The sequence below is a fragment of the Choloepus didactylus genome, chromosome 7 (genome assembly GCF_015220235.1).
Source record: "Choloepus didactylus isolate mChoDid1 chromosome 7, mChoDid1.pri, whole genome shotgun sequence".
Classification (NCBI taxonomy): domain Eukaryota; kingdom Metazoa; phylum Chordata; class Mammalia; order Pilosa; family Megalonychidae; genus Choloepus; species Choloepus didactylus.
The window spans coordinates 13,089,897-13,113,381 of record NC_051313.1 but is presented as its reverse complement, the minus strand read 5'-3'; the positions used below and the strand labels follow the sequence as shown (position 1 = coordinate 13,113,381).

The 23,485-nt window shown below is 39.3% G+C and overlaps 1 protein-coding gene across 1 annotated transcript in view; it reads right to left on the bottom strand.

Moving 5' to 3' along the window:
• The window catches only part of SGK1 (serum/glucocorticoid regulated kinase 1), a 115,458-nt gene that overhangs the window by 53,981 nt on the left and 37,992 nt on the right, over positions 1–23,485 (bottom strand). Inside the window, exon 2 of the mRNA XM_037843631.1 lies at positions 17,813–18,028. Within this exon, the coding sequence (XP_037699559.1) occupies positions 17,813–18,028 (216 nt within the window). The remainder of the gene's footprint in view (positions 1–17,812; positions 18,029–23,485) is intronic.

Sequence of the window (23,485 nt, the reverse complement as noted above, 5' to 3'; positions counted from 1 at the left end):
GCCAGCACATCTGGAACCTAATGTTCCCAGGCCTTGGGGGGACAGCTGTCTGGTGCAAAGGGAATCTGGAAGAAATGTCCCACCCAACAGAAAGCACCTCATTGTTGTGCTGTCAAAAGCAGGTGGTTCCACTTCCCTCTGATAACACAACCAGCTTTTCATCTGGTGAGTGACTGCAAGAAATATAAGAGCACAAGTGTTCACCAACTGACCAGGATCTAAAAGCATGGCAATCTGGAAGACAAGAAACAGCCAAGGATATATTTGTGGAATAAATCTCATTTTGAAAGGGCATCAGTGAATTCTGCAACCTCTATCTATTCTTTCAACAATTTCTGTTGATAATGTCAATTAATGGGCTCCTGTACACCTCATCTCTTCATCTGTAAAATAGAGGTTGGGCTACGTGAACTTTGTGGTGCCTTTCAGTCCTCGCAGACCATTCGTTTGTGATTTTACAGAATATATGCTAGGCACAGAGAGAAATGTCTACTAAGGAAACCAGGAGAGGCAGCAAACAGTTGAAGCTGGCTCTAGGAGATCCTATTGCCTTTTGCCATCAGATCATCAGAGAAGGCTGTACCAAAAGAAGACCTCTCAAATGATTATCAATGGGTTTTGGATCCTGCCAGCAAATGAAGCCAGTGCCATCCTTGCTCTCAGCTAGCTGCAAATTATGCGCAGCTTGTTGGGTCTGCCCCACATTTAAACACACTGCAAGATTTTAGGCTAAGCGAAAGGGACTGTGCAGCTGCAGCAGAGGATGAACAGCTGCGAAAGAGCAATGGCTGGGGTGGGGGTGAGGGCCTGATGCGGGAGAAGGGCCAGCCGGTGACAGTGAGGGAGGATGGCAGGAGGCAGGCAGTCTTGCTCAAGAGGGAAGCTGCAGGGCTTCAAAAGTTGGAAAAGGAATAGTTTAGGGTGGTCCATAAGATCCAATGAAGGGACATGCCTGTAGGTTACCAATCCATGGAGTTAGAGAGGGATGGCAGAAGAAGTTGAAGAACTTGAAGGCAGGGAAAGACATTGGGATCAGCCAAAAAGGGCTCTGAACCCCATTTTTGTCTACTTGATATCTGATATGTTTTGGGCTGATTAAGTAATGCATTTTCCTCATCAGCAAACTGCAAATAACAATATCTTCCTCCTTCAGCGGTTATGGAGATTGAGTCAAGTATTAAAGACAATGCTTGGTGCATGGAGGCACTCAAAGTGGTATGTTAGTTATTATTATTGCCACCATCATTGTGATTGTTAACTGAATCGTGTGTGTGAATATTGACTTTGCCCAGGATGATTGCTTGTGAGAGAGAAGAGAGGAAAACTATTAGATCAGGCGTCAAACTGATGAAAGACTATGACAGAGAGTCTTGGAGGTCTGCAGAGGGTGCCAACAAAGGAAACGGTAGGGGTGGGTGTGGCTGGGTGAAGTGGGGACGTTCCTGAAGGCTAAGTCCCTGGGAGAGAGCCCGCTAAGCTCTTTGCCCTAAAGTAGAGGAGGCTGGAGGAGAAACCACTTCTGCTTGGGCGCATCATCTTTAGTAGAAAACCAAAGTGTGATAAAGGTAACACGTCCCCAAAGGTTCTTCCTTAAGAGAGGTTTTGTGGTCTGATACACCGGGGATGCTCAGGCTGTCTCCTCCTGGCGATTCACAAGGCCAGTGGCCCACATGAAGCATCCCAGAAGCCCTCCTGTAGATGCGAAGCTCGCTTCTGCAAAACACACTTGGTAAAGCAAGAACAGACAAAACTATTTGATGAAATAGGTATAGGCGTGGTCATATCAAGAGACATTAACACACCTCTCAGAAACTTTATCCAGGGTATGGGCAGATGAGCAATACAATAAAGACAAAAATAAATCAATAAATAAATAATGGGGGAGATGGGGTAAAAGTTTTGAGGTGTTTTGGGTCTTCTTTTCTATTTTTATGTATTTATTTTTTGAAGTAACGAAAATGTTCTAAAATTGTGGTGACGAATGCACAACTATATGATGATACTGTGAGCCACTGATTGTATTCTTTGGATGAATTTTATGGTGGGTGAATGTATTTCAATAAAATTGCATTAAAAAAAAGATAGAATAAAGAAAACAAAAAACAAAAAACAAAATGAACCAAAACAGTAAGGATACAGATTTGAACAATTCAATCTGCCACTATGACCTAATGGACATAGGTATAGAACTCTACAGTTGCAATTGCAGAATACATTTTTTTCCCCATAAACCTACAACTTCTCCAATTAAATAAAAAAACAACAATAAAAAGACAAAACAATAAGCCAACACCCCCCCCCCTTTTTTTAAATCTATGACACTTCTTAGGATCCTGCACAATTGTATTCTATGAAACACATTTTGGGAAGTAATGAGGGCAGAGGGAGGGTTTTGGGGAAAAGTTTGCTGGTGTATGGGGTTTCCTGACAACAGTGCCAGCTGTTGCTGTGGGAAGGCAAAGCAGAGGGATGGGCAGGGTGGCTCTGTGAGAAGACAGAGCTGAGGCAGGCCGGAGCTGAGTGGGCTGGACACCGGGAGCCGGGCCCGGTGGGCTGAAGTGGCTTTCCCAGTGTTGGTCTCCACTAGCCACAGAGTTGAAGAGGAGCCCGGCAGAGGCCCGGTGGCCGTGGGATGGGTTGTGACTTTCCCGGTCGCTCCAGCTTGGTGGCCAAAGGGGCTTGGAAAGAAGGAAGGACAGCGAGGGAGGTGGGTGAGCAGGTGCATGGCAGAGCTCTTTCCAATGTATGAAACTCATCCAGTGTTGCCCTATAGCTCTTAGAACACTCCATGTATTTTTTATCTCCAAAACAGTAATCTGTCCTGAAGTGTGAACAAGCCTGCCCAATGACAGTCTGAGAGGATATTTCAACCAATGGAAAAAGATGAAAAAGATCCTCACGTCTTCCAAATAAAAACATGTTGCCCTACTTTTGCCTTCCAGTATAGAAACTATAGAATCAATAATAATGGATTCATCAGAGAATAAAAAAGAAGTTATGCCATCTCTAATATACTAATAATTTAGTTTTTATTTATAAACTGAGAAAGAACATTAATATGGAGGCATATTAAATGTAAATTTTAAAAAGTAAAACTGCAGCAATTTATTATATACCAAGTCACAGCCTTTGGAAATGTAACTTACAGTTTTAAAGTACAATCCTTGAAGAAATCAACTTGCTAGTGATTTCCCAGTCTGTATTATTCTTTAATCCAGCCCTGTTGAATTTTATTGCGTGCCTTGTTCTCAGAAAGCTCAAAATTTTGCTTGTCAATAGCTAGATAATTGTTATTTATGTTTGTAAAACTCTATAGAATTTTTATCTTTACCTGTGCAGTACAATAAAGTTGATGAGATTAAAGTTTAAAATAATAAAACCAAGTATGAGAAAACTGAACAACGGTAAAAAAACACTAGTGGCTGCATTGTGATTTGGGTTTTGGGCCCTAATAGTTTCATCTTCCAGGCAGCAATGATCTCGTAGAATTGAAGATAAAGACACACCAGCATGAGGTGCCCTCTCCTAAGATGATATGAGAATCTGCCTTTCCAAAGGGGGCTGCAATTCAGTGGGGTAAAATGCAGTGGAAAGATTTTTCTCTGAGAACATTTCAGGTCACAGTGGGGATTGGGCAAATCACCCATGAGTTTTTCTCAAAAACAAGGTTATCAGGGGGAGATATAACCTTCAGAAGTGGAAGAGGGAATGCTAAACATTTTGCCCCAGAGAAAGACAACTTGAAGATCTCTTCACCAGCTTCCCACTGGCTTAGCTAAAGAGATACAGAAATGAGACCCAACAACTCAGCCTAGAAACAAGTGCACAAAATTCCTCAACTAGTTGAAAGCCCATTTGTTCTATAAAAGTTACACTGGCCCAAGCACCTTTAATGATGGACTTGCTTTGCAGTCTCTACTTCCTTTTATCATTCTCTTTTTGCTGAACAAAAAGATGGAGACACAGGCTTGTGTTTAGTAAGTGTAGTATCCAATGGACACACAATACACATCGTTCTGAATCGCTGAATGATTTCCATTGTGTAGGCCTGTTCGATTTAAGTTTGGAAAACTAGGGTGGAATTGGGGTGTGGGAGTGGGTGGGTAATGGATGGAAGTTGGGTGGGGTTTGGGGGGGAGAATGGAAGCAGAGAGAACTGAAGTAAATTTCCATACATTCTCTCATGTAAATCTCACGGCAACTTTAATGGTTGTCTTATTACCCATTTTATAGATGGGGAAACTCAAGAATTACAGCTGGTAAGGGTGACAGCTCACTAAACTGAGATCTAACACCAAAGCTGTGCTTGACACGTATAAGTCTGAGGATCATTTTGATAGTGGGTCATATCAAAAGCAAGAGATGTGATGAGTTCTGAGGATCTTGCTCTTTCTATCCCCTCCATGCCCCAGGGCTCGATCTCAAGCCCATTCCTCATTCCCCTCCCCTACCTGACCCCCAACACGATCAACCATGTCAGGACAAACCGATAACTGTTTTGAAAATACTTCATTACTGTGGAGTTGGGGAAGGGGAAGGAAGCAAAGGCCTTCCAAAGAAGAGGGGAAAATCCCTCTTCTGATGAAACATCCTGTGTGGCAACCAAGAAGCTTGGATTTCCCCAAAATGCGGTTAGGGTAGCACGCTGCTGCTTGTCATATGGCCTGGGAACAAAGTCAGGGCTGCTGTGGCCTTTGCATAATTTACCTATATATGGCCCATACAAGACCACAAACACGGAACCTAAAGTGGCATTCATCTCTGAGGTGCTGAACAGAAAGGCATAGCATTGTTTTTTTATGAATTAAGGGCACAGTATATGTCATGAAGAGGAAATGAACGAAATTAGCTTGAACTTGCACATCTTCTCTACACTGAAAGATTAATTTTGGGTGGCTGAGGTTAATAATACAGTTATTTGTTTTTGGATATGACTGTAACTTGACTGATTGGGAAAGCAGGTGCTAGACTGAAACACCATGTCTGAGACCCATGAGTTTTATAACTGATATACAAGCTGTCCTTACTGTGAAAATGAAAGCCAGAGCCAACTGTATGTCATACAATTTATGTCATTCACTGAAATTATAGGTAATTTCAGCTTGTACATTCATGAAATGGTCTGTGTCATTTTTGCTTTAAACATCTTTTGTACTTGGTATTTCTGACTTGTCTAAATAAATATTATCATCCATAATAACCATTACCAATCCATTACGAGACTTCATGAAAGAACATACAGCTTTTAAATTTAATCCATGAAATAAAGTCTTATGACTTCTGCTTGCATCTTTGATAAACAGTCAAGTTTTCACAGCTGTCATGATTTAAATTATGAAGAAAATTGGTACTTTTGCATTCTTCAGTGGTTTAAAAATGCCCCGAAAAATTGTTTCTTCAAGCACTGCTATTTATTTTTTCCTCATACATATCATGAGTGCACGTCTGATTAATGAGGTTGATTAGAGCACTGTGCAAAAAGGCCACGGCCCCTTGTTCAAGCCCAGGGAACGTCAGTTAGATAAATGTTCCAGTCTATCGAAAATTTGTTCCATTTGTCTTCAATGAGGTTAGCAAGAGAGTATAAGCAGGTCAGTATAAATCCAACCTTTAATGCCAAGAAACATAGCTGCAACCGCACTCAACATTGGTATATGGTCCATAATGCCATCTTCCCATGCAAGGGCTGATGACACAGATGCCAAAGCATCTTAGAAACATCTGCCTTCCTAGGCCTTTTACAGCCTTTTGCTTACTCACATACAACTAATCCCAACAGAGAGCATTCACGGACCCTCACCCAGGTGGATGCTGCCTTTCCAAGAGAAGGTAGATTTCTCAAGTTGGACACACAGTGGAGCCTGGCATCATTTATATCAGACCCGAAGAGCTTCCTCTCTCTTTACCTCCATCTCCCTTCAACTACTCTCCTCTTTGAAGCCTTTCAGTTCTCCCATGTCCTAATTTTACCTTTTTTTCTTCATACACTAAATAATGATCAACTTAGTAAATAATAAAGCAGTTGGAGTCTGTGCATGATTTCAGACTTCTTTTTAAAATCATTTTTTCCTTCTTCAGAAACGAGAGCTTTTCAGTTAATGCTACACAACCCCAAACCTGGATCCTTGCCTCTCTTTGCAGAATGAGAATCAGGCTTATTTTTCCTTAACAGGGCCAGAACTATAAATTTTAATCCAAAGCAATAAATCTCCAGTGGAAGAATTTCTGGAATGTGACTCTCTCGGATTCATGCTTTATGACTGATAGCACTTTTGTGATTGAGACATTTAAAGGGACTCTTGTTTTCCTGAGGCTAATACACAAACTATCGTTAAGAGCTTTGCAGAAATACTTAAGAATCTGAACTCTGTTTCCCAGTTCAGCTTCATTTTCCTTGCTCCAAATTAACTCTTTCTTTCTGAATTTCCAAGCCTTTGGTTGTTTTTTCCCATTTCTCTGGGATTCTCTTCCCTAGCTTTCTCCATCTCACTAACTTGCTCACCCTTCAGATCTTAGCTTAGACGTTTTTCTTTGGGGAAGTCGTCATTGATCCCCAAACAGTGGGTTATGGGACCTTTTTATGTGCAGCTTCTGCCTTCCATCTGTGTTAGCACTTGTCGCCGTATTTTATGACCACTGGTTACTTCTCAGTATTTCACCACCTCTACTGGAAAAATTGCATGGGATACTTGCCACCTGGCCTATAACAAAGCTTAAATACTTGTAGCAAGAACAAACTAAGGCAAGGAGGTGGCTGTACCATGGGCTGGGAGGTGATCAGGCATTCTGGTGTCCCTGTTAACTTTGACTGTGGTCACTACCTGAAAGTTTGTCTGGTATCAGATATGACTGTTTTAAAAATAACTCAGGGTTGTGAGACGTGCAATTCTAAGCCAAGAAGAGACCTGTGACTGTCATCAATTTCTTTTCTTTTCTTTTTTTTTTTTCAGTATCACCAAGTTAATGTATTTAGCTTTCTCAAATCTGCTAAAGACCTAAAACCCCAGCTTCTAGTATTTTCCCTCCTGTAGAAATCTAGACGGGATCTCCTGTAATGTTCACTTTAAAACCAGCACATAAGGAAAACAATGGGAAATACCTGCGTAAAAGAAAACAGAATTGAGAACTGAACTGTGTATTTACAGCTCTCAAGGTTGACGGACATTGGGAAAGTAAACTACAATTGTAGATAGCAAGCTGTGGAACTTGGCTTGACTTCAAAGGGAGTCTCAATATGTTCTTATACCAATGTCTGCTACTCAAGATCAATAAGGAAAGTTTAATATTCTCATTGAATGGAGCTGAGTCATTTATATAAAATAGGTTTAGTGGGTTGTGATGATTCCTTCAACAGATGATGTCACACAAATTGAGCTTTGCTAGAATCTTGCCTAGAAATAGCTTGATAGATTTACTAGCTCACAAAGACAAAGGAATCCAACAGAAGCTACACGTGACAACAGAATGATCTGTCCTGAACACTATGGATAAATGTGTGTCCCAGCACATTTAAGTGTTTATCCAAGGCCCTTTGCATAAGTAGAATGAACAAGAAGCAATTTACTGTATGTGAATAAGAAATATCAAGGTGACATTAGAAGGTTCTGGTAATCATTTTTACTTTCTTTCTCTTTAGAAGATTTATAAGAGGAGTCTTTTAAGATCTCCAAAGGTAAATTTTAAATTTATGTTACACTGGTTAAAAAAAAATTATTGTTAAATCTTTCCCAACATTCTTCATATTTTAATTTAACTTTGTTCTTTATAGAGTAGTTGATACCATAGGGATGCTGCTTAATTGGTTAAATTCTATCATTCCAATAAGCAAGCTAATAAATAAATAAATAAACAAATAATAAATACATAATTTTATAGAAGAGAAATAATGGCAAAAAAAATTTATTCAAATGGCACACAACTAAAATTTGCTTGATCCCTTAAATCCTGGTCTTGCTTGCAGATTAATAGTGTAGTCTGTAGAAAGTCTTTCAAAATTTTAAAACAGTCTCAAAACTACTAAGAAGGGATATTGTTTAAGTGGAAAATAGCCATATGGTATGTGTGAAGGACTATATTTAAAAGAATAAGTTTAATCAGAAGCAGGAAAGATTTGGTTACATAAAACAAGACCCAAAGTAATATGTTCTAACCATTGGCTAGATATTTCCAAGGAGAGGACAAGTAGAAATTTTCCTAGAATATTTGATGTTCCCAGATAGCCTGGATGGTTGACTCCCTTATCCCTTTCCTCACCTACCCTTGGGAATGTGGTATCCCAATGGGGGTGGGGAACTCACTGGAGAGAGTAGATAATAAAAATGGAGTGATGAGTGTAGGCATAAACTTGTTTTACCCCAAAGTCCCGACCCTAAATTTTAATTTTGTGACTTGAAGCCTGTCTTTCAATACAGCAGAAGTGTGTGGCGTATTGTGAATAAAGCAATCAATTGGTCGTTGCCTAGTGGGGTGACCAGATGTCCAGACCACCCACTCCTGTGATCTGGCCTTTGAGGTTTCCAGGCTTGCCTCAGATGGTGGCAGCCTCCCAGCTCTCAGGGCCCCAGGAAACAGGACTGGAAACACTGAGCTCCTCCTGGAAGGGGAGTATCCAACTCCCTGGCTATCGAGCTGTGTGCCCAGCCATAAAATGGATATGTGAGACAGAAAGTTGGCTTTGCTCATCCAGAACCTCAAATCCTTTCACATCCAACTTTCTGTTGGGAACAGGGGATTTCTCAATATCTGTTTGGGAGGAAGAAATTATACTTATTTTAACTTTCAACTATCATAGATACTACCTCTCTAATATTACATGCAACAAACCAGGTTCATTTTCGTGAATGTGATAACCAAGATTCAGACTGAAAAGTATATTTGCCACAGATATGGTTGAAAGGGAATTTTAATCTATTTTATGGGAAAAATTATTTTAAATTGATGAAAATAAAAGCAAAATTCAAATACATAAAGAGGCAAGTATAGAAAGAAACAATTTTCAGGTGGAATTACAAGTAATCAAATAAAAAGTGGAAAAATACCTTAATGTTTTTAGTAATCAAAAGAATGAAGTATTACACTAATGACATATCATGTAATTAGATTAGCAAAAATGAAAATATGCCACTGCCTTCAAGAAATGAAGTGCTAGTAGAATAGGCTTGTTCATATACTGCTGGTAGCATTTTTATTGATTTGGCCCTTTCTAAATTGTTCTGGAAGGTATTTTGACAAGGACTATAATTATCTTCAAACTCTACTCAATTCCTGGGAATTTATACTAAGGTTAAATTCAACCTGAGGTTAATCAACTTGAGAAAAAAAACCCCATCATTGGCAGCTTATCCAAAAGAGAAAAAAAATAATAAAACTAAAGGGCTAAGAGTAGGTTTATGATTACATGAAATGATGTATCAATTTGATATGTTAACTATGTTAATTATTAAATTTATGTTACAACATATAGATGTTTCTAATAGCTGTTAAGTGAAGAAAGGGCAGCTTCACTATCATATATACATTATGACAATATTCATGTGCAAAATGAATATGCATGGGGGAAAAACTGAAAGAGAACATTAAAAAAAAAAACCATTGATGTGTAAAGAAAGTAAAATTATTTTTAAACCTCCCAATAATGAGGTTACAATCATTTTTACATAATTTTAAAAATCATGGGGAAAATTCAGGAAGGAGGTGGATTGATATTAAAAGACACATAATTTCTGAAAAAGGAAATCTCAGCTAAACAGTAGTTCCTAGCAGAAGCTATAGGATAAAAGCTAAAGGATAATCATTCCCCTGGCTTTTATCCAAGGAGAACTGCTTGAATTGAAAATCATATAGGACCTTTCAAATGACTGTAGGCCACAGGAAAAAATATTGAATACCTAGAAGAGTTCCCTTCCTTTATTTTACATACTCCTACCTGGAATAACATGGTGTTGGAATGCTGACTTTCCAAGGAAAAGAATTCCAAGTCTTTTGGGGTAAAATGATCTTGTTTCAAATTCTACATCAGTATTGCAATAATAATATTCATATAATAATGGAAATGGTAATTATAGACATTTCAACTATCTTAAGTGGGTATTGTGGGTTGAATTGTGCAATCCCCCTACACCAAATATATGTTCACATCTTAATCCCTGGTACCGGTGAATATGACCTTTCCTGGCAATAAGGTCTTTGCAGATGTGATTATTATTATTATTTATTTAAGAAAGCTTGGAAACTTGATGTTTGTTTTGCTTAAAACTGATTTACTTGCTATATAGTCTTTTCAGCTTTTATCGCCTTTAGCTGTATTTGGCTAATCATATTTCAAAATCTCTTTACAGATTTTTAAAAGAGCTTCCACATGTGCTCTCTCATTTGCTTCCCACCCTCCCAAACACGGGCAGTGATGTTTTCCTCTTTGCGATGTATGTGTGACTCTCAGGAGATCAGGTCACATACGTTAGGGGCATGACCTGCCAGGTGCAGAACGGGGCATAGAACCTGGGTTTTCTGATTTTGAGTAGAGTATCATCCATTTGGTCACATCTTAAGTATGCAGAGCAAAAGAAGAGGCATTTTCTCCTCCTTCCCTTAACAGTTTATTCCTCTGCTTTATGTAATGAGTGCTTTCTTGAGGATGGCATGCTTTAAAATATGGTACCGAGCAAGAACTATGGTGGGTGGTAAATCAGAATTCACCAGACACCCCCCAGATTGCACAGAATGCCATGCAAGGAGCAGGAAAGAAGACGATGATTGGAGGCACTATTGTTTTATTCCTTCTAAGCCTTCACTAAAAAAGCATTTTTAGGATGTACATAGAAAGAAACCAGAAATTTATTAATCTTCTTTTTTACAGCATCTTCTTAAGAAAGATCAGAAAAGCTCAAGATGATATGAAAATAAGCCAGTATGGAAACTATTCCTCAGCTCACCATTTTACTTCCAAGCTTACTGGGCTTCAGAGGAACAGCTCACCAATTCTAAGAAGAAATAGAAAGGTAAGGGAACACCTCCTTGGCCTTTATAGCCTAACAGATGGCGAAAAGGCATCCGAAATGCTGAATAAGCCCTGACCGTCAGAGCCCAGCCCCGACGTGCATGAGGTCTGCTTAATTAAAAAGTGCCTTCTATATTGTCTTGGGTGATTTGCCAAGGAGGAGAAAGAGGCAGTGACCATCACATCAAAGACTCTTCTGTCTGCAGTGAGGTGGCTAATAACTTCTCCAAGTTGGACAGTCTTTCAGAAACCTGACTTTACTGGGCTTGAAAAACAGCACACGGCTGCTCTGGCTTCAGCTGACTAAGCACCTTTCAAGCTGCCTTCATCTGAAAGACAGGAGTCGCAGGAAAGCCTCCCTCAGCCAAATCTATCCCAGATGAGAGGGTGAGCGTAATTGGAATCAGCCGTGGGCTTCAGCAGCTCGGGAAGGCACGTGATTTACAGCCAGCGTGGGCTGCAGCATTTTTTTTTAGTCTCTAAGACGAAATGTTAGTCTCTAAGGCTAAACTGTTAAAAAAAAAAATTGCATGAACAAAATTTGGGTTTCAGCTCATAAAGGCAAAGCAAAGAAGAGCATGTGACTTTATAGCATATACACAAGGCCCTGGGAGGAGGTAAGAAAATGAACATGAGATTTCCTGACAGGGGGGAGGTTCGAGAATAAATGGGCGAGCACGGACAAGCATCACACCGGGCAGAGTGAAAAACTGGCAGACGGAGGTATAAGCCATGTGATGGGAGAGCAGAAATGCTTCGTGGCTTCCGTTTTTCTCCAGGTGATCTGCGGTGATGGAAACCCCTCTGAGACGCTGTCTGACTTCATACCAACAGGGCTAGCTTGTAACTTCCCACTCTATGTGTGGGTCCCCTGGTGGGCAGGGTGTTTTCCCCAAACCCACAAGTAATATATTACAATAACAATATGTTCTGAAAAATTCAAACAATATTGACAGAGCTAATATCCTTCTTGACTACTTTCCCCACCTCCTCACCTCTCAATTCTCTATTTCAGGCCTTGGAAAGTGGTAATCACCATTTCAGTTTACTATATATCCTTCCAGATCTTTTTATTTGCATTTATATATACAAACACACATACACTGACACGTACACACACACATGCAGAGATACACAAAGTTTTAAAAAAAAATAATTTGATAATGCTGTATACATTATTTCTAACAATATACTTTGGAGACTTTCCCTGCTCGTGCAATATAGATCTACTTCATTCTTTTTAACTGCTGAATAGGATTCCATAATGTGGTTATGCTGTAATTAATCACTCCCTAATACTTTTCAAATTTATTCTCCACTGATATTTCCATTTTGTCACTATCTCCAGTATTGCAATGCATATCTTCATACTTGTTTCCTTTTATGTATGCAAGCGTTTATCTAGGACAGATGTGAAGTAGATTTGCTAAATCGACTGATATGAGATTTAAAAAAGTTAATAGAGGAGTATGGCCAAAAAACTCTTCCACCATTAGTATTTTTGCCCATGCTTTTACCAATGACATGATCAGCCTTTTCCACCTTTGACAATATGATGGATTAAAAACAAATGGGATTTCATTATTTCAGTTTGCATTTTCCTGGTGGTGTGTATAAGCACTTAAAATAGTTTTTAATTTCCTTTTCTACTTCTTATGTAAGCCCAGAGTTATTAGGAAGGGTGTCTGTGAATTCCAGGTGGATGGATAGGATGGGGATAGCAGTTGGCTCTCACACTGTTGTTAGTTTCTAATTTTATCAAATTATTATCAGCCTGCGTGGCCTGTGTGATTTTTGCTTTTTGGAATTTGATGAGGTATGCTTCATGACCTAATTCTCAGTCAGATTTTTTAATGTTCCATGTATGCTTAAAATAGTGAGTGTTCTTTGTTTATTAGATACAAATTTTTAGATAAATCAGGTTTGGTTAATTGGTTACTCAAATCCTTTATTTCCTTACTTATTTTTGGTCTTCTTGAACTGTCAATTTCTGGGAGAAGTGTGATGAAAATTTTCCTTTGGATGCCAATTTCTCAGTTTGTATTTCTATTAGTTTTGCTTTAAATATCTCCCTGTACTGTTGTTATGAACATAAAGTTTGTGAATGTTTTATCTTGTTGCTAGATACCCTTTATCAGTGTGAAACAGTCCTTTTTGTTCCCTTAAAAATTTTTTCTTACATTTTCTCTGATATTTATATTGCTAAAACTACTTTTACTTTGTTAAGATTTTGCCTGGAACACTTTTTTTTTTCCATTTATTTCCCAATGTCCTGGGTCCTTTAGAATAAGTAAAGCTTGGAAGTTCCCTCTCTTTTGCAGAGTTCTTTCTTGGGATCATTTTGAACAGTGGTTTTTTCTGCAGTCTGGTCATCCAATCTGCCGTCAGCTTTTCAGGGATTCTGAATTATCTCATCCACAAAATGGCATTCTTTATTTTCTAGCACTATGATAATTTTCTGTGTGTGTGTGTGTATTTTCTATCATTTAGGCAGGAAGAGGAGACAACCCTACACATTCAGGACACCATCTTGAGCCAATCGTTTGCTTTCCTTAGTCCCTGCTTCCCCTCCCCACCCCCACTCCCAAAACACTCCTTTCCTTTCTTCCCAGTTTAGGTGATTCGAATGTTGAAGGTGCTGTGAGCCAGAGGCAGAACAGAGTTTGTGAATATATTTAGTCAGAAAGCATCCATTGTAAAACTAGCTTGCTCTGCCTCTATTTACAGCCTGGAAGTTGGTTTCAAGGCCACAACTTGAGTTCCACTAGCACACAATATTGAGTAACTTGCAGCTCTATGTTATCATCTTTCTGATCTCATTCCCAGAAAGATCTGCTTAATTTATAAACAGTTCATTTAGGCAGCACTGCTAGTAACATCACAACACTGCTATTCTTCTGGGTGATTTGTTGACAATACTGATAGCTCGTTTCTTCCCTGGGAAAACATGATTAAAAGCCACTAACTAGACTATGGGCAAGGCCTGGCACCAACTAAGTACAATCTAACTCTTAGCAATTTAGGGCTGTGATGATTAAGTTTGTGTCAACTTGGCCAGGTGATGGTTGTTTGGTCAACCAAGTCCTGGCCTGATTGTTACCCTGAGAATGTTTTATGAATTTAAATCATTAGTCAGTTGCTTGCTCTATGACAGTTTGCATCTACCATCAACAAAAGAGATTGCCTTTAGCAATGAGAGGTCTCATCCAATCAGATGAAGGCCTTAAAGGGAGAACTGATGATTTCAGCAGTCAGAAAAAAAAATGTCTATCTCTACTTTGGTAAGCCAGCTTCTTTCTCCTGGGGAATTCATCGAAACCTTCATTGGAGTTCCCAGCTTGCAACCTGCCCAATGGAATTTGGACTTGCCAACCCCCACGTTTGTGTGAGCCAATGCCTAAAAAAACATCTCATAGATTTATGTACATATATAGATATAGTATGTAAATCTATGAGATTATATATATTTATGTATTGTGTCAATTCTGTCCTTGGAGAACACTGACTAATACAGGAGCTATTACATGTAGCATTTAGGAATGTACCAGTTTTAGAGTCAGAGAAGAAAAAATTTTGCATAAACATTTCTCACTTTATTCCTCCCCTTTATATTTAAAACATTCACACCTCATTTTCTATGTTTTATCTTTACACATCAAATTCGGAGCTTATTTTCATTTGTAGGTCATCAAATTCTCACCCTGGAATTTCTGACTAAAAGGGGTTTAGGGTTAATTAGTTTAAGCCCATCTTACGATGTTTTCATCATTTGGGGGTTTTGTGACTTGCCTAAATTCATACATCAAACTTGTGGCAGCTCTGGCTGACACAGAACACTATTTACACATAAGTTTATATTTACAAAAGATTTTTTTTTTTTTTTAATCCCACCTCATTGGCAAACGACTAAAAATCTCCTGGGAAGAAATTAAATGACAAGCATGAATTACCACAAGTTTTACAGATGAGGGTATTGAGATAGAGGGATTAAACAGCCTCTTGCCTAAAATAATCCACATCAGGAAATGTTAGGAGAACAAACTGTGGTCTTTACTCCCAACCTCTGCATCTAACAGCCTCTCCAGCTTCTTGACATTCAACTTCCTAAAAGGAGAGTGCTGTCTGTTTAGGGGATTATTTCATCTTTTAATGACTACAGGAAAGAAAAATAGAGAATCTTTTTACTTAATAAAGCATAAGTGTCTTCTTGATTTGTGGTGACCTTAAGAAAATAACCAAACAAAGTCTGAGAACCAGGTAATCTACTGTAAATTGGAGAATGATGCACCTATTATCTCCAGGAAAACAAAACGATGAATCACAATATTGCATTACATTCCTCCCAGGAAGCAGCCCAAGTGCTCGTCAACAGATGAGTGGATAAACAAAATGTGGTGTAAACATTTCAATGGAATGCAATATTTTTCTGACATGAAAAGGAATAAAGTACTAATACATGATATAGAACATGGATGAAACTTGAAGACACCATGAAAGATGAAATAAGCCAGATACAACAAGAGAAATATTGTATGATTTCTCTTATATGAAATACTTAGAATAAGCAAATTCATGGAGACAAAAAGCAGAATAGTGGTTACCAGGGGTTGAGGCGAGGGGGATGGGGAGTGGGAATGGAGAGTCATGTTTCTGTTTGGGATCATGAAAAAGTTCTGGAAATAGATAGCGGTGAAAGTTACACTCCATTGTCAATGTAGTTAATGTCACTTAAAACTTAATGCTCTTAAAATCCGTTAAAATGATTTTCATGTTCTGTATGTTTTACCACAATAAAAATAAATAAGTAAAAGAGAGAGCAAGAGAGAGAGACTGGGAGTGTCCACACAGTTGGAAAAATATTCCTCCCGGCTCTTTGTTTACTGTTTCCTCTTGTGTGGAATTCCACTTATTCACTGTTCTATCCCAGCATCTGGCAAATGGGGCACATAGCAGGCCCTCAAGTACCCATTTATTATCAGGCATTTCTGTTCAGGACAGGATTTGTAGAGCCTTCTAAGTCGTCAAGAGTTCTTTGGATTCTAAGATGTTGCAAACTCAGACTCCTCAGGGCCTAAAAATTGCAAACTATGGCCTGCTGACCCATCCACATGTTTTCATAAATAATGCTCCATTTGACACAGCCACACCCATTCATTTATCTATTGGCTTGGCTGCTTTCACTCCAAGGGCAGAGTTGAATAGAACTGACAAACTGTAGGGCCCACAAAGCCTAAAATATTTACTCTCTGGCCCTTTACAGGAGAAATTTGCCAACCCTTGCCCTCAGAGTCTATTTATTGCCTTTTATGACCAACGTGGAGCTGAAGCACTATCTGGTTAAACAACAAATGCACCATGACAAATGTTTATAGGTCAGCAAAGTGCTAACCCAGTCATGGAGGTCTAACCTAGTGTTACAGAGTCACAGGCTTAGCTAATGTGCAAATCAGCAAGCATAAGTAATAATGATTTATATTTGCATGGCACTTCAGAGATTACGAAGTGCTTCCTATGTGTTATCTCATTTGATCTTTCCGATAACCTGAGAAACTAGGCAGGGCAGGAATTATCTTTTCATGAGGAAACATAGCCATTGCATGACATCCCAGAGTTACAAGGAACTCAGATTCAAGTGCTAAAGCAGTTAAAATGATTTCTTTATCTCTGGAAAATGCTTACCTTATTAAAAAAAGGGGGGAGGGGTATGTGAGGTTATTATCATTTATCTTCTTATGAGGCACTAACTTGAAATGATATATTAGACTATCACTTGAAATTAATTGTTTTATGTAATAACATGTGCTGTTCCATTTTTTATGTCAATAAGATAGTGATAAAAATAACAAACCTTTTACCTAATGGCTTTAAAAGTCAAAATAAATATGAGCCTTATGATTTATAAGTTAAAAATAAAACCTTGAAATTTTGAAATCTTAGAACCCGCAAAAGGGTTGAGTTATCTAGCTTTCTTAGAATAACAAAATTAAAAAAAAATAATAATTGGAGTGGCAGAGAAAAATAAGTCTTAGTAAAAATACGAATGTATTTGAATTTGGGGAAACTAGTGAAAGATTGATAGAGTGCTCTGTTAAGGGTTTACAAAGCACACTGAGGGAAGAACTTTTGTGGGGCCACAAACCTGTAGATGAGTGTTATGGGTTAAATTGTGTCCCCCAAAAAGACACGTTCAAGCCTTCTCCCCTGGTGCTGTAACTGTGACCTTATCTGGAAGTACGGGCATTGCCGATGGAATCGGTGAAGTTAAAATGAGGTCCCCCTAGAGGAGGCTGGGCCCTAATCCAGGGTGACCGGTGTCCTGAAAAGAAGGAAGAGGAGGCACAGACAGACACTGGGGAGGAGGCACAAAAAGGAAGTGCCGCTGCTGCAAGCCAAGGAGCACCAAGGATGGCTCCGGAATCCCCAGAAGCCAGGACAAGGCAAGGAAGGATCCATCCCTGCAGGTTTCCGAGGAAACCTTGGTTTCAGACTTACAGCCTCCAGAACTGTGGGACAATACACTTCTGTTGTTTTAAGCCACCCAGTCTGCCATATATTGTATAGTAGCCCTAGGAGACTAAGATGATGAAAGCTACCATCTATTTCTTGCACCATATGAGAATTGATGCTCTGTTTGACCAAGCAGCTTATGAAGAAACTGCATAAAGAATTGGGATGATGGGGCTAACAAAGACCACAATTTCACATTCTCCTGAGAAGCTGGCAATGTGCACAGGAAAACCACCTTGGGTTGCTGAACTATGAATATAGGGAAAGCAGAGGTCCAGGAGAATGGACCCGGAGTAAAGATGAACTTACTTCACCCCCGAGTGGGGTCTCCCACGAGCAGGACTCCTTCTCCTGCGGGAGAAGCCCTCGCTGGAAAGCGTGGTCTCCCAGGCACATCTGGCACAAGGGAGGCTCAAAGTCCAGCTCCCCTGGCAGGACGGCCACCATGGAGGAGCCGGGGAACTTCAGGCCCGGACTTGGGTGCTTGTCCACACTGACCACGGGGCTCTTCATCCACCTTCGTACCTGAAACGTGCACAAGAAAAGAAAAACACAGATGTATTTGGCCTCCTTTGATGTTGGAACATTTGGTGGAATGGACACTCATGAAGGGGAAATGCAACCTCCTAACTTCTCATGTCTTTCAAGTCTTAACACGATTAGAATTGGTCGACGCTGATCAACCGCCTTCTAGGAGAGTATAGTTTGGGAATGGGCATTTAAGCACCCTGGGCTCAGGAAATACTATTTGCTCCCACGGTGGATTTTTGCAATGTTTTCAGGTGTTCAGGTGCTTTGCCTGGCATCTGAGTGGTGTTTAATAGAGGATGATTATTTTACTCTGATTTTTACTATTATGATCATGCTGCCAGAATGATTGTTTGCAAATTTCTAAGGTGGATCACTGCTTATTCCAACTGGTGAAAAGACTACCCTCGTCGCTTAGGACCTGCTGTTGCTAAGAGCAATGACACATATTTCACTATTGCAAAGTCTGGATTATAAAAGAAGTTGTTTCTGGCTCAGAAGTGATCTCAACCTTGTTTTTACAGTTCTAAACCTCACCACTTCCCTGGCTTGCATGTAGAGTTCTGGAAAGGTACAGAAAAAAATATAAGGCTGTTCAAATATTAAAAGAGCCGATATTTACATAGCACTTCTTGCGTGTAAGGAAATGTTGCAAGTGTTTTGACATGCATCAACTTGTTTAATCTTAACAGCATTACAAGATAAGCACCACTATTCTTCCCTTTTGCAGAGGATAAAACAGAGGCACAGAGACATAAAGCAAATCTCCCTGACGTGGGGCAACGGCAGCCCCAGGCCCTGCTTCCGGAGACTGAACCTTCACGATCATGCAGTTTGGCGGAGTGTTCCCAGACTTGTGGTCACTAAATGCTAGAAATTTAACTTGCTTTAACATGCCACTTCCAGGCACCTTGTGACCCCTGAGGCTTATTTATACGTAACCAATTAGTGAAGTCAGCATATTCTAAATGGAGGAAGAAATAACATCCCACTACTGAACTTTAGTTGGTAACACTACAACTAAATTTTTAAAAATACACTGCGAATAAACTGAAATCGCAATAACAGAAGAATGTTTAAGCACTTTGTTATATCACTTAATGGAATATTATGCTATTGTGAAAATAAAGTATGATGAAGAGTCTGTGACAATACAGAAAATGATTAGAACATAATTACAAGAAAAAAGTCAAATATGAAATTCTTCAATCACTGTAATTACAAATGTAAAAATATATTACCTAAGAATAAAGCAAGAAATTAATAGACAAAAATTGTTGTAGTCATTGTTAGTTCTATGGGTGTTTCATTCTTCCCTCTTTTCACAATATCCTCTCCTTTAATTTTTTAAAGGACTTTTTAAAAAGTTTATAGAATCTTAAGCAATTAAAAATCATCATAATTCTCTCCTTGGCCACATATGTCTTTTAATTGCTTTATTTATATATACTTTTTTTCAAATAAATAGCAACTTAAAATATCTTCTAGAGTTTACTATCTCCGTATTAACATTTGAGGGGTGGTGTCCACGAATATTTCTTACTGTGTTAGATCCCAGAAGTATATTCATAGGTATAATTCAAAAGTGTTTGATTCATTACTGGAAGTCTAAATAATACTAAAGTTTTGAGACAACACAGGCCCTCTCTTCCTGGTGTTAGTACCAAATGTGTTTTTGATTAAGCTAATAAGTATTAAATTTCACTGGATATGGAAAATGATTTTTATTATTTTTATTCAGAGGTTTGAGTTTGGAGTTTGGTGATTTTTCCTACTTAGTTTCCAAATTTTCTTTTCTTTTCTTTTTTTTCTTTCCCAACCTTGCATATTGAAATCAATCTTTTTATGCTGGCTTACTTTCAGTATGTCTCATTTGCCAAGTAGATTTAACTTTGGGATTACTATGAACAGGATTTTAAACAGACTTATCTTCAAATGAATTTGTAGTTGTATGACCCTACTGATTAAGAATGCCAGTGTACCAAAATGTAATCTTATTATTTACATTAATTAAATTTATAATGAAAAGAATGTCCATGCTACTGAATTTAATCTTTCATTAGGTAATAGAAAAGTAAGTAGGTTAGGTCAAAGGCCAAGAATTTAGAGACATTATATCTTGCTTCAATATAGACATATGATCTATAAACTAATTCTTCTAACCTTTAAGATTATAAACATCTATAAAACAAATGTTCTGTTGGATGTTAGAAATCATAATAGGGAGTAAGAATCACATGAGGAGTTGTCAAGTCTTTTGATATCCAGCTGAGAATTTCCAAATAGTTCAGATGACCTTGAGCATAGCGTGCCATAAGTTCAAGGACAGCCAACAGATGTTTTTATGGAATTCTAGAGTCGGAAGATACCCAAAGGGATTAGTAATTTGCCCAAAGTCACAATGTAAATTATTATGTGGTCAGCTATACCTCTTGATTAAAGCAACACACGGAACCAGCTTCTACTAGGGTGTAAACTGGCCAACTCCAGTGCTTTCAGAGGCTGGCAGGAAAAGGGAATGTGTAAAGCATGTGGCCAGTGTATAACATAGGGACTGTGGCAAACTAGGGGCGCATAGTTGCTCAGGATATTTAAATTTAAATTAAAAACCAAACAAACACACAAACAATGTTGGCCTAACAAAACCCAAGTTAAATCTACCCCATGACCTTCCGGTATCACCATAGACCCTTGAAGTTAAAGCAAGTTCAGAGACATTTAGATCAGACCTAACTGATTCAGGCCACAACAGTGCTATAAAATACACAATTAATTTTAGGGGATTAAGATATCCAATGGGGTAGAAATAAAGTGCTTTGATATAGTCGAACTTTTTACAAGCAGTTCAAAAGTTTTCAACATTTTCAGTCTTGTTCATTCATTCACCACTCATTATTGAGGGCCTACTATGTGTGATCTAGGTATTGGGAATATAGCAATTAACAAGACAGACCCCCAAAATCCTGCCCTATGGAGCTTGAGTTAAGGCTAAGGGAGAGGGACAATAAACAAGACAAATAAGTCAACTATGTAGTATGTAAGGAGGAAATAAAACAGAATGGTGATGAGGATCTTGGGGGAGGGGCTTCAATTTTAAATAGCGCCAGGAAGGAAGTTCTCACTGAGGATGTGGCTTTCCATAAAAGGCCTGAGAGGAGAGGGCAGGGCCTGGCAATAAGATATCCAAGTGACTGAGTAGCAGCTGGGCCTTGCGTCTGCTTTCAGGAGAAAGAGCCAGGCTGCAAATATAAACTTGGGACTTGGAACAAATAGCCATATTCTACTGAAAGTCTTCCAGGAAAAGAAAAAAAAAAAAAGACTTGCATGGATCTACTTGTGAAATATGTGTCTACGTGTTAAGCTCCTACTCCAGGGCTTTGACTGTTAGAATTTACTCTATTTCTCTTAAACGTACTGAAATAAATGACTTACCCAGATCTTCTACACTTTGTGTTTGGGACTGAAGCAGTTTTAACTCATTCCTCAGGGGGTGAGGTGTAGGTGGAGGCAAAATTTCATTAGAACGATCCAAGACTCCAAATAACCGTCAACAAATTGACCCATTCTGAGCCTTGAGGACGGAGAATGTGGCCAGGGAAATACAGAAATATTCAATTTCTCCAGAAGCATCAGGGAGAGATGAGCTTTTAGAGCAATAGATAAAGCAATACATTTTGTAATGGAAGCGTTGCTGATATTTATTGCATGCTTTGTCTTTAAATGTTTCCAATGGGGTAGAAATAATATGGCAGAATGCTCATACTAGCTTCACGATGTCCCTTCCCAACTACTCCTTCACCTGCTTCCACACATTTTGTTGCCTCAGAAGTGGTGTTTATAGTCTCGGTTGTGAGTGAAAATGCCCAGGCCTCCCTCTGGCCTTGGCTCAGACATGGCGCTCTCCAAAACTGAGTGGAGGAAGCTTTCCTCAGCTCCTTCCTTCGGGGTGTCAGGCCACAGGGGGCCCACTGTGTTCCTTCAGGAGGTGAATTGCTTTGCTGGAGGCGATAGCTGACTGAGCAGGGCCCTGGGCGTCCCTCAGAGACCAGTTCCAACCGTGGGCAGAGGACTCAGCAGCTGAGTGTGAGCAAAATGAATGCCCGGACGCCAGCAGGCCCTGGCTTCTCGGCTCCTCGGCCACGTGGGCCGTGGGTTTATTCAGAAACTCAGGCAGGAGGAGCCGTCCTTCTCAGCCTGAACATACCAAGGATTCTCTTTCTTGTGGATTTGAGGAGCCGGTTCTCCAAACTGCACCGGGCTTCTAGAAGCAACTGCCTCTCTAGACATCAGTCAGTTTAGAAAGGAAGGCCTTCTGTTAACCATCCAGATGATCTTACTGAACAGTGTGCACATAAAATATTACGCCAAATTCTTTGCTAAATCCTATCTGCCCTAGTTTTATTTGAAAAACAAAAAACAAAAAACAGAAAAGATATCCAGAAGCAATAATCCCTCAGACCAGAAAATTGCCAGATGTGATTAAAGAGATTGGCCAGCTTCTCGGGATTTTCCACTGTGGTTTTTTCCCTTATTATGTAATTGTAAACAGATATTACTCTAAATTTAAAATGTCTTAGCTGATAATGATATCAACCGACGCAGAAAAATTAGAATGTTCAGGTACTGTAGCTATGCATTAAATCATAAGGCAAGGCGTGCTCAGACCATTGTCCTCTCTGTTTTTCAGGAGTAAAAAGCTGTCTCTTCCTTAAAATCCAAATGAACTTGAAGTTGGGCACAATTTCTGCAATTTCAAATGAGCTTTTAAAAAAATATATATTGAAAATTGATTTTGTTTATAAGAGGCCACAACGACTTTCAATTTAAATAAAGATAGTCAAAGAGGTTTTGTAGTGTATTTGGATCATTCAATAAATTATAAAAGGGAAGCCCCCCCCACCCCCCCCCCCCCACTTTTCCAGCGGTGCCTGCCAATGGGATATTTAGGCCATAATATAATTCAGGAGGAGGCTGCTGGAAGCAAACTGGTCTCACTGGAGCCTGGGGCTGCTTCAGAGCATGTCTCCTAAAATACAGAAGTGCTACAATAAAAAGCCAGTGACAGTAATCTGATTTCTTTACCCAACTATGCACGATCATCAAATGGCTTTCTTTCCTCTGTACATCTGTAGCACTTGTTGCTTATATAATACCATGAGACTTTTAAGCTCACTTGATGTTATGTCAACACCATCTTTCCAAGTGGACTGTAAGGGAAAGCACAGCTTCTTAGGCTTTCTTTTTCCTTCTTAATTCCCCAGAGGCTAGCATATGGTCTCCTAAATAGTAGGAAATAAGAACGGTAGTGGCCTGATTATGTGTGACAATAACTCTATTTATTCATTAAGTATCTCACTGTGTTTCACTAACAGCCTCTCTTGAGGTCACCTATGGGCTCCACTTAACTATTTCCCTCACCCAGCTGTACCTACCCCAAGCAGGTCCCCTCAGGGG